The 12,896-nt window shown below is 49.4% G+C and overlaps 1 protein-coding gene across 13 annotated transcripts in view; it reads right to left on the reverse strand.

Moving 5' to 3' along the window:
* The window catches only part of nab (NGFI-A-binding protein homolog), an 844,405-nt gene that overhangs the window by 27,922 nt on the left and 803,587 nt on the right, over nucleotides 1-12,896 (reverse strand). For all 13 annotated transcript variants that reach the window (XM_071666139.1, XM_071666138.1, XM_071666146.1 and 10 more), the window contains one exon: nucleotides 609-708. In XM_071666139.1, coding sequence (XP_071522240.1) covers nucleotides 609-708 — 100 coding nt within the window. The remainder of the gene's footprint in view (nucleotides 1-608; nucleotides 709-12,896) is intronic.

Raw genomic sequence — 12,896 nt, forward strand, 5'->3', positions numbered from 1 at the left:
CACCAGTATACCCTCCAATATACCAATATACCCTCCAAATACACCAGTATACCCTCAAATATACCAGTATACCCTCCAAATATAACCGGTATATCCTCCATTTTTACCAATATACTTCACAACGTAGATGCTTCATTACTCGAAGGATTTCCAACTTTTCGTCTTGTTCTGATAACATCATCTGGGACTAATGATAGTACACACACACACACACACACACACACACACATACACCAACACACCCGTCCCACCCATCCATCTCTCACACCACCCCACTCTCACCTCTCACACACCCCCCCACTCTCACCTCTCACACACACCCCCCACTCTCACCTCTCACACACCCCCCCCCACTCTCACCTCTCACACCCCCCCCCACTCTCACCTCTCACACACACCCCCACTCTCACCTCTCACACACACCCCCCCACTCTCACCTCTCACACACCCCCCCACTCTCACCTCTCTCACCCCCCCCCCACTCTCACCTCTCACACACCCCCCCACTCTCACCTCTCACACACCCCCCCACTCTCACCTCTCACACACCCCCCCACTCTCACCTCTCACACACCCCCCCACTCTCCCTTGTCCTCGGGAGCACTCACCTGGGAGGGAGAGCTGGCGCCGCTGTAGGAAAACTGGGAGTCTGAGTCCTCGCCTCTCTCCCTGTCCTCGCTGCACACAGACACTCTGTCACTCTTAGCTCTGGTGGAGGTAACACAGCTCCGTTAGTGACACAGCTCCGTTAGTAACACAGCTCCGTTAGTGAGGCGCAAATACATATGGATAACAGGGGTTCACACCTCTCACAGAGCTTATATACTAAAGTCATATATATATATATATATATATATATATATATATATATATATATATATATATATATATATATATATATATCATAGTGAACGAGAATATATAACATGAACAGATTAAAAGATAATGTAATATGGTAATATACGTTGTATATTGATACACGCCACAGGAAAAAAACAAGGACACATAGAAAACACTGCTTTAGCTATTGATAACGATAATAATAATAATAATAATAATGATAATTAAATTACCAACAACAACCATAAAAAAAAAGGTTTAAGGCCATCCAACAATATAATGACATTAATGATGAATACAAAAGACACAAATGCAACATTAAACAATGCCTCGGGAGAGGAAAAATAAAAAATATTTTGCAATAGACTGAAGGGCCTTTTTTTTTTTCCTTTTGTTTTTTTAAGCGACATTTCTACTCTTGTAAATAATTTGCCCAGCGAACCGTTGTGACCTAAACTGGTCGGCTGGTCTGTCTACCAGAGACCACACAGGCCATCTCTGGTCACACACACACACACATATATATATATATATATATATATATATATATATATATATATATATATATATATATATAAATATATATATATATATATATATATATATATATATATATATATATATATATATATATATATATATATATTTATATTCATTATACTTAACCGCCGTCTACCGCGTTAGCGAGGCAGCGCATGGAAACAGACGAGGAATAAACACACACACACACACACACTAGGAAAGCAAAAGACGCGCGACATACTCTTCACAAAACCCCCACGTCAGAATGTGGTCACTGACAATAAGGTACTTACTTATGGCTGCCAAACGTTATCAAAGACAAAGGGGGAAAAAAAAATATTAAACTACGCCGAACACAAAGAGGAGCAGTAAAACCAATTCCTTTGCAGCCCCCCAAAAAATAAACCCTAAAATGAAAGACTCGGATGGATAAAATCTGCGCTCTCTCTCTCTCTCTCTCTCTCTCTCTCTCTCTCTCTCTACAAAAAGAAGAGACAGATCTAGTAAGTTTTACAAATATACTTAATGATCTCAATGTAACTCATCCAAAAATCCTTAATGACAGATACAGAAACAATGATACGATATAAAGGTCACCAAGGAGAGGTAAGGACACGCAATACAAACGCCAGCAAAAGTACGTCCCCCCATTTTCTCTCTCGAGGGGCAGTTATGGTACGCTGAAACGCCGCGCCCTCAAGCCAGATGGAGTCAGAACCCAGGGTTATCTATACGTTTAAATGGCAGCTTGACCCACGAAGATTTAGCACCGTGTCCCGGCGTACAGACGCCTGCTCAACTTGACGCTGTTGTATCACGTATTTTTTTACGCTGCATGTTTTAAGATTAGGCGCTGGATGTCATTCTTCCACTTAGCCGGCTCCCCCTCTTCGTACACACCTTGCATACTAAAGTCTGTTCCCATTATAGCAGTTTTCACTCTTGACTGATGTGCCAGGGAGGGAGAGGTGAGTGGGAAGGCCAGGGAGGGAGAGGTCAGTTGGGAAGGCCAGGGAGGGAGAGGTGAGTGGGAAGGCCAGGGAGGGAGAGGTGAGTTGGGAAGGCCAGGGAGGGAGAGGTGAGTTGGGAAGGAGCCTTTGGCTCTACCACCTCGTCTCTATACGCTTCCCGGAATGGGTGAGTCTTTCCTATGTTGCTCACCTCTGGTTCTCCTCCCTTACAGAGATTCTGGTGCATCTTTGGCCTTTTCTGCTTCTCTCTTTTTCTGTTCCCTACTGCGTAGCGTCTTATCTAACAGGTCCACAACAGCAGCAAGCACTTTTGGAGCGACTTCTTCCCCCCTCCTCTCCTGTCCTAGCAACACTGGTGTTCATCTGGGCTCTACCCTGTTGCCTACTCTTTTTCTTTCTTCTTTCCATTGACGATCATCTTTCCTTAACATCTAGCCTTTGTTCTGATGACTCCCACCCTCATACACAACTCATTACTTCTCTCCTCTCCTCGCTCTTATTCTCTTTCTTGTGATGAGAACTCATCTCTCTTACTTTGCGCCTGTGCATTCTCTCAAAACGCGGGAGCGGAAACCTGGTTAAATTCAACTGTTCTTTGACGCAATTTCCAAATGTTACTCCCTCCCCTCTCAACCATTTCAGAACACCTGTCATGACATACAGATGGTGCATACAACCATGCCCTCCACTTCCTATCTCTGAAACCCAAAACGTGATCAACATTACGAACTATGCTTCCCAAATCATTGGGTTATTACATGTCATGTTATCATTTCTCTTGTGAGCAGTAATTTCTTATCAACAAGGGCCATAGTCTTAATCGCCTCAGCTTGGAGTACTGCTTACATATTTGAAGACTTTCTTTCTCCACCTCTTTATGAGCCAGGGCAGAATCCAAAGCTATCCGTCTCATTAACTCACCTGGCACCACCTCTTTCCAATCACCCCTCGCTGTTCGCCGTGCTGTTGCTGTCCCTCTTCCTATTATTACTTCGACCACTGCTCTCTTGTGCTGCCTGCATGTGCCCCTCTCACCAAGGCTCGGGACCCGTGAGTGGTATCTGGCTGCTGCTTGCCACAGTCGTTTTGTTTTCTGCGCACATAAGCCACACGAGGATTGACCGTTATGTTACACACCTCTTCCCTCAAACAGCGAAGCTGTGGGACCTCTCTCCATCCAGTCAATTTCTCCTCTTCTCATAACCTTTCTAACTTTAAAGGTCAGGCGTACATTTCCTCTCTCCTCTGATAACCTTCTTTACTTTTCAACCAAGATGGCCTTCATCGAGGCATGGTCTCCCTCAGCCACATCGATCACTGATAGAAACAGATAATCTATCGTAGACCATCAGGTCGTCTGTTATGTAGGTTTTCCTTGTACTTGTCCTCCAGCAGATAACCTCGTCACAGACCATTAGGTCTTGTGTTATCTGTCCTTCCCATGTACTGTCCTCCAGCAGATAACCGGGTTATAGACCATCAGGTCTCCTGTACTCTTGTCCTCCAGCAGATAACCTCGTCAAAGACCATCAGGGTCTTGTGTTATCTGTCCTTCCCATGTACTGTCCTCCAGCAGATAACCTCGTCATAGACCATCAGGTCTCCTATACTCTTATGTACATCTACAACCCCTTTCCCTCAGAGTCCTACAAGACATAAGAGTTTACAACAGTTTACCTCTGACCGCTTCAAGTTTTCTTTTCTCGGCATCAAACTTGAAAAACAAAAAATAAAATACGCGATGAGGGTTATCGTTCTTGCTCGAACTCATTAATGACAAGGACAGTGTCACTGTTCTGCGAGACCCCTTTGAGGAACCCTTTTGCAAAAGGTGTCTCGCGAGAGCTTACTCAAAAGACTTTGCGAGTGCTGGCTATTTCACGAGTGCCTCTTGCAATACGAGTGTTAGCCGTCCCCACGAGTGCATCGGCAAAAGCTGTGCCCTACGAGTGTTCACCAGCTCACGAGGTCCTTCTGCCAAGACGCTCCTGGAAAGATGCAAGTCTGGAAGAGGCCATCAGGGCGCTAAGCACCAGCCGAGACACGCACTCGTCTTCTGCTTTTAATCTAACTCCTGTGGATGTCAGAGGTTGGGGAGGAGGGGAGAGGGGGGAAAGGGAAAACAAGAACAAGAGCAACAACAACGACAACAAAAGCATTACTCTATGGTCACGTGCCCCCCCCATCCACCCACCCCCCTGGAATGTTGATGACTGGAACATGTCGTCATGAAGTTTGAGGTCAGTATGAAGCGAGTGAGAGAGAGAGAGAGAGAGAGAGAGAGAGAGAGAGAGAGAGAGAGAGAGAGAGAGAGAGAGAGAGAGAGAGTTCTCTCTCGCTCACCATCTGTCTGATGGGCTGGTATTTCTCTCGCCCACTTCGCTGCGTCTCTTGACTTAATGGTTCCATCTCTTCAACCCGTCATGCACCAGATGTTCACGCAGGCGACGGCAGCTGCTCAAACCCCAGCAGCTTCTCTGCTGTCCACGGTGCAGCGAGCAGCTGCATATAACACACACACACACGGCGCAAAAGACTTCAGTAGATTCAGGCAGGAATGTCGCCTTCTTCAGTAACTGAAGCAGGGACGGTTGAAGACGTACATAGAGGAAGGACCCCCTTGAAAGACGTCTGTATCCATGCACACAAGACGGTACACGACCCTTAGAAACGACGATACACGACCCTTGAGCACGATGGTACACGACCCTTAGAAACGACGGTACACGACCCTTGAACACGACGGTACATGACCCTTGAACACGACGGTACACGACCCTTGAACACGACGGTACACAACCCTTGAACACGACGGTACACGACACTTAGAAACGACGGTACACAACCCTTGAGCACGACGGTACACGACCCTTGAACACGACGGTACACGACCCGAGCGATGATGACCTGACCCTCTGATTTGACCTCTCAAAAGCTCAGTTACCATGACCCACATGGCCTTGCTTCACGGGTCCAATGTGCTTTCATCAAGCAGGTCACAACGACAGGTCAGGCGAGCTGGCCCACATCCGTGACCTGACTGAGGGACATCGTGACCTTCCAGGTCAAGTAACCAAAAAGGAACAAAGAAGGGAGCCAAGTGAGGATGTTCCCTCTGAGGCTCACTCCTCTTTTCTTAGTGGTTCCTCACTAACGTGCGAAATGGCAAGGATGCCATACATATATATATATATATCCAGGTCTGTTCTTGTAGTAATCCTGGTGTTCAATATTCCAATGGTTGTAAGTAAGGTTATGCTGGTACAGCAGATGGACAACCTACAACCCCTTCCCCCTACCCCGAGGGAGACCAAACCACTGCGATGATAAGCCAAAGTCGACTCCCGGAAGATAAGGAAGATATGAGAGAGAGAGAGAGAGAGAGAGAGAGAGAGAGAGAGAGAGAGAGAGAGAGAGAGATGGTTCCACAATGTCTTTGAAATGCCTTACTCTCCCCCCCTCCCCACCCCACCCTCTACACACACACACACACACACACACACACACACACCTGACGACACCCTCAGACACGACCCGGCCCACACACGACCCGCCACCCCCCCCCACCCCTATACAGACAAGGTCGTTGGTCGTTCCTCAACACAGACGACGCTTGAGCAAAACACGACTCCCTAGCCTCCCCCTCCCTCCCCCCAATGCTTTCTTTTTCTTTTTTTTACCCCCCCTTTCTTTATTTCTTCCCCAGGAGCGTGTGTACTGGCAGGGGGTAAACTCATTTTTTTTTTTAAGGGGGAAGGGGAAAGGGGGGGGGGAAGGGGGAAGTGGGGAGGGGGGAGGGGGGTGCGGCGCGTGTCCCTCCCCCTCCTCCTCTCTACTCAGCCCGATTGGCTCCCCTGGTCGCTATGTAGACCCAAGCTGCTGCCTCTCTGCTGTCTTACACCGCAGGGGGGGAGGGGGGGGGGCACTGTCAGGGGCAGGTAGGGCCCCCCCACCAAACCAAACCCCCCCCCTCACGGTCACACACTTCTGTGTCTGCTGCTGTGCTACACCGCTCTGAACAGCGCTGCGCTACGAGGCTCGTGGCTCTGTGCCACACCTGTGCCAAAGTAGCCACACCTGTTACACACCAGCTCGGGGGGCTGTGCCACATCGCTGTGCCACGGTGGCTGGAACTGTGGCACACTGGGTTATGCAACACCACTGTGGGGTCCCCAACAGCTATGCCACAGTGCTCAAAAGCTGCTTACACAGATCCACGCTTTTACATACCACTGTTCCTTTTACATCATATCCTTTCCTACCCCTTGAGCACGACAGTGCGACCCCCGAGGCAGGACGGTACGACCCTCGAGGCACGACGGTACGACTCCCGAGGCAGGACGGTACGACCCTAGAGGCAGGACGGTACGACTCCCGAGGCAGGATGGTACGACCCTCGAAGCAGGACGGTACGACCCTCGAAGCAGGACGGTACGACCCTCGAAGCAGGACGGTACGACCCCCGAGACAGGACGGTACGACCCTCAAAGCAGGACGGTACGACCCTCGAGACACGATGGTACGACCCTCGGTTATAAATGGTCTGACCTTTTGATCGCATCCTTAAGGGGCAGGTCGCACTTCCCTGCATCATAACCAAGAGTCGTACTCATGGCGGTTCAAGGTCGTACCACTGTACCCTAGGAGGAGATATAGAGAGTGGGGGAGGGTCGTTAAATACTCATTCGAGTACCAATCTTCCCCATATCGCACTCAGCACCATACTTAACCTATTCATTCATATACACGTACATATACATACACGCACATACATGTACATTATGTGTATATATATATATATATATATATATATATATATATATATATATATATATATATATATATATATATATATATATATATTCATTCATACTTGCTCGCCTTCATCCATTCACGGCGCCACCGCGCTCAACAAGAAATAGCATCGCCACCTCCCACGTCAGCGAAGTAGCGCCAGGAAACACAGAAAAATAAAATCCTCTCGCATCCATTCTCTAGCTGTCATGTGTAATGCATCGAAGCCACAGCTCCCTATCCACACCCAGGCCCCCACAGACCTTTCCATGGTTTCCCCAGGACGCTTCCCATGCCCTCGTGTGTGTGTGTGTATATATATATATATATATATATATATATATATATATATATATATATATATATATATATATATATATATATATTAGTACGGATCGCAGCCCAATATTGACTGAGTCGTAGAGGCTGGTAGGAAGGGTTGCCCGCGTGTGCATACAGCGCAGGGTAAGTAAGCCACCTAAGCAATGACCGTGTCATAAGCCGGGTCAAATCCATGTTCTAATCTGCTAATGGATCACGCTCAGGTGAAAACACCTAGAAAAAAAAAATTTCGAATATATATATATACACTTTTTTCTTCTTTCTTTCCGATCCACAATAAAAGCATTTCCCGCAACGCAACGTGAACATGGGTTCGATACCCACCTCTCTCTCTCTCTCTCTCTCTCTCTCTCTCTCTCTCTCTCTCTCTCTCTCTCTCTCTCTCTCCCAAGGAGTTGTTTCCCTGCAGCACTGGCTCTTTGGTTGCATGTCTGGGTAAGGTTTATTTCTTTTTTTTCCCCTCCTTGTCCGGGACGACGAGGGATATATAACGTCTCGAAGACTTTAACAAGACATGTCATCAGTGTGCAAACCTCACCACAATACCACGATTGTATCATGAGTTTAAGACAGTCTTGACTCAACATTGACTTCCGCACTCACACTTGCGCTCACAACCAGTAAATATGTAGTGATTCACACACACACACACACACACACATACACGCTTCTCATGTCACAACAGGATAAAAATCCGTCCATGACTTCTGTGTGTCTCCCACTTATCCTCATGAGAAAACATGTCTTCTTTTCTTTACTGTGTCTTCCGCCCCGTTTTCTTAATGCCTGAATGTCACATTCTTCCGCAAGGATTCCTCGATTAAGCGATCAACCCCCCCCCCCCCCCCTCCTTCCCATGAAACTGATCGGATCAGACGAAAGATTAATCGCCCTTAAGATCTCAATTCACTGCACCGCTGCGCTTAGAAGCAGACAAACGATCATCCACAGTGAAATTGATCGGATCAGGCAACAGATTAATCAATCGTCTTTAAGATCCGAGTTCACTGCGCCGTTGTGCTCATTAATCCTCTCACAGCTTCGGATGTGATGTGCCAAAGTCACTGCAGAGGGAGCAGTGATTAACTAGCCTTCGACAGCTTACGACGGGGCTGTCGCACTTGGCCACGACGGTGAAAGGGGTGTGCCAAAGGCACTGAAGAGGGAGGAAGTCACTGTCCACTGTCTAAAGTCATTGTCCACTGTCTAAAGTCACTGTCCACTGTCTAAAGTCATTGTCCACTGTCTAAAGTCACTGTCCACTGTCTAAAGTCATTGTCCACTGTCTAAAGTCACTATCCAAAGTCACTGTCCACTGTCTAAAGTCACTGTCCACTGTCTATGACTGGCGTCTGGAGACACTCACCACACATGGAAGGGTCTCTTGAAACCTCTTTTAAGCACCAAAAGCTCTGCTGAGACCCCGGTGTTACGACAGCTCTCGCAGAACCTAGAGCTACAAGCTCTCTTAGAGAACCCGGAGCCTACAAGCTCCCTTAGAGAACCCGGAACTACAAGCTCTCTTAGAGAACCCGGAACTACAAGCTCCCTTAGAGAACCCGGAACTACAAGCTCTCTTAGAGAACCCGGGACTACAAGCTCTCTTAGAGAACCCGGGACTACAAGCTCTCTTAGAGAACCCGGGACTACAAGCTCACTTAGAGAACCCGGAACTACAAGCTCTCTTAGAGAACCCGGGACTACAAACTCCCTTAGAGAACCCGGAACTACAAGCTCTCTTAGAGAACCCGGGACTACAAGCTCCCTTAGAGAACCCAATACCTCAAGATCTCATAGGGGCATCATAGAACTACAAGCTCTCTTCAGAACCCAGATCATAAACACACTACAAGCCCTCCTGTTAACGTATCCGGCAACCCCTCCCCCTCCGAGAGAGAGAGAGAGAGAGAGAGAGAGAGAGAGAGAGAGAGAGAGAGAGAGAGAGAGAGAGAGAGTAGGTAGGTAAGGTCGACACTCGACGTCTTCCTGTACCAGATGTGAGCTTTACTGACGCGATTTGAAAAAAAAAAGAAAAAAAAAAAAACCCTGGCTGAAATATCCATCTTTGACGAGGATGAGCAACGTTGAGGAGGGGGGGAAGGTGAGGTGAGGAGGGGGAAGGTGAGGTGAGGAGGGGGAAGGTGAGGTGAGGAGGGGGGCCTGACATCGAGAGATTCTTGAGGAGGGGGGGGGGGGACAAGTCTGAGTGGGAACTCGCGAGTGACTGACTGGGGGGGGGAACACAGGAGTTACGGGCCCGAATGGATTGCTAATTGACCAAAGATTTTTAAATCGCTTGAGTGGGAGATATGAGCGACAACTTGAGTTGGGGGGAGAGGGAGGGTGTGGGGGTGTGGAGGGGGAGGAGGAACGGAGTGGCAGCGCGTGAGTGGGGGAAGTGAGTGGCAGCCAGAGAGGGAACTTGGAGTGAGAGGCAAGGTAGGGAACTCCGAGTGGCCAGGGGAGAGAGAGAGAGAGAGAGAGAGAGAGAGAGAGAGAGAGAGAGAGAGAGAGAGAGAGAGAGAGAGAGAGCAATGGCAAAGGAGTGACACTTGATAGCCACTGAAGTGCTGGCTAACTCCGTAAATGTCGCTATCGCCCTCCCAGAACCCAGGTACGGGGGTTGGCTGCCCACCACCTGCAACCACCTACATTAGGTGGGTGTTGTGGTGGCCACATGAGGTGGGGAGGGTGGTGTGGGAGGACGGGATGAGGGAGGGGAGGGATGGGGGGAGGGGAGGGTGTTGTTGAGGAGGGGGGTTGAGGAGGGGGAAGGGAAGGGGGGGGGAGGGATAGAAAAAATACCGTGGAGGATTGGGGAGTTGGGGAGGGTGCTGCTGGGGAGTTGGGGAAGTGGGGGAGGGGAGGGGGGGGGGAAGTGGTGTTGTGGCGGCCAAAGCCAAAAAAAAAGAAAAAAAAAGTATTGAAATTTCTTGAAAGAAAATTGTTGTTGTGAAATTGACGACTCGTGGTGAATTGTTGGAGACGTGGTGGAGATTACGGTTGAGGGTGGTGACTGTGGGGGCTGTGGTGGTGATGTGGTGGTGGTGGTGTGGTGTGGTGTGGTGGTGCTGTGGTGGTGATGTGGTGGTGTGATTTGGTGTGGTGTGGTGGTGCTGTGGTGGTAGTGGTGGTGTGGTGTGGTGTGGTGTGGTGTGGTGGTGGTGTGGTGGTGGTGTGGTGTGGTGTGGTGTGGTGGTGGTGTGGTGTGGTGTGGTGGTGGTGTGGTGGTAGTGTGGTGTGGTGTGGTGTGGTGGTGGTGTGGTGTGGTGTGGTGTGGTGGTGGTGTGGTGGTGGTGTGGTGGTGGTGTGGTGTGGTGGTGGTGTGGTGTGGTGTGGTGGTGGTGTGGTGGTGGTGTGGTGGTGTGGTGTGTGGTGTGGTGTGGTGGTGTGGTGTGGTGTGGTGGTGTGGTGTGGTGGTGTGGTGTGGTGTGGTGTGGTGGTGTGGTGTGGTGTGGTGGTGGTGTGGTGTGTGGTGTGGTGTGGTGGTGCTGTGGTGGTAGTGGTGGTGTGGTGTGGTGTGGTGGTGTGCTGTGGTGTGGTGGTGGTGTGGTGTGGTGGTGCTGTGGTGGTAGTGGTGGTGTGGTGGTGTGGTGGTGCTGTGGTGGTGGTGGTGTGGTGTGGTGTGGTGTGGTGCTGTGGTGTGGTGGTGTGGTGGTGCTGTGGTGTGGTGTGGTGTGGTGTGGTGGTGTGGTGGTGGTGGTAGTACCACAGGCCATGATTGTGGTACACGACTCCAGCAGGTGACGGGTATGACCGCATTATACAAACTACTGTTTCGTGATGTCTATGAGCGCCGATCACCCACTGGCAAGGTACTATATAAATCCCTCCCTCCGTGGTGTGGTGGTCACCGTGCGCTGGAGCCACGATAGTCAACCCCTGGGTCGATCGAGCCGGCCGGCCGGCTGGAGGGGTTCGAACCTGAAACCACTGGTCTTCCGGATCGATTTCAAATGAGTAAACCACTGAGGACTTTACACTGTCGTCTGCATACGTTAGCTGATGATGACCTGGTGGTTGGTACAGGATGATAATGACCATCGCATTGAACCCGCCCACCACCAACCACCAGCCCACCAACACCCCCACCACACCACCTGCCCACCACCCACCAACGGAGACACGAGACGAACATTTTCTGTCCATACTGGGATAATGAATTGGTAATCACGAAGAGAAAACGTGTTGAGGGAGGTGTAACCTGTTCTGAGTGCGGGGAAATACTGAATATGCACACACCTCTACACACACACACACACACACACACACACACACACACACACATCAAGCCAAGTTCATCATGACAAGCAGCTGATGATATTAACCTTGAGTAAGCGCCACACAGTGAGGACAGGATACGAGGAGAGAGAGAGAGAGAGAGAGAGAGAGAGAGAGAGAGAGAGAGAGAGAGAGAGAGAGAGAGAGAGAGAGAGAGAAGGACCCAGCAGGATCATCACCCAACCAGAATCAAGCTGTAGGATTCTGTGTGAGGGAGGGACCTGGGAGTCGACAAATGTCCCATACACGTCGCCACAGTTCCACACTTGGGAACAATTAAGGACACAAAAGTGTGTACGAGAAAATATCAGAACACGTCTTGAAATATATATATATATATATATTGATAAGGAATGATTCGCATCGTATATAAGGCCGAAATTAGAACGTGTCTCAAATTCTGTTCAACGAGATTAATGAAGAACATAATTCTAAGCCGAGAGGGTCCAGAGGAAGGCAAGAAGGATGGAAGTATAATGAAGATCTGAGTTACGGTGAGGTGACGGAGGCAATGTAGATTTACTCACCACAGGAAGAGAAAAGAGTAAGGGGTGTGACAGTAGAGGAAGTTCTGGATACGGGGTGCCACCAGTGTAGAACTCCCTCCCTCGTACAGTACAAGAAATGGGGCCCAACGAATGCACAACTCCCTCCCCCGTACAGTATAAGAAATGGGGGCCCTACGAGTGTTCAACTCCCTCCCTGTACAGTACAAGTGATGGGGCCTCACCAGTGTAGAACTCCCTCCCCCGTACAGTACAAGAAATGGGGGCCCTACGAGTGTTCAACTCCCTCCCCCGTACAGTACAAGAGATGGGGCCCCACGAGTGTAGAACTCCCTCCCCCGTACAGTACAAGAATGGGGGCCCTACCGAGTGTAGAACTCCCTCCCCCGTACAGTACAAGTGATGGGGCCCCACCAGTGTAGAACTCCCTCCCCCGTACAGTACAAGAAATGGGGGCCCTACGAGTGTACAACTCCCTCCCTGTACAGTACGAGTGATGGGGCCCCTACGAGTGTACAACTCCCTCCCTGTACAGTACAATTCAAGCACTACATGTGTGTAATCACCAACACATGCTTGTCACATATGGAAACAGACACACCACATGCACACACGTACAGACATGCACACACGTACAGAC

This window comes from Panulirus ornatus, chromosome 10, assembly GCF_036320965.1.
Source record: "Panulirus ornatus isolate Po-2019 chromosome 10, ASM3632096v1, whole genome shotgun sequence".
NCBI classification, from domain to species: Eukaryota; Metazoa; Arthropoda; class Malacostraca; order Decapoda; family Palinuridae; genus Panulirus; species Panulirus ornatus.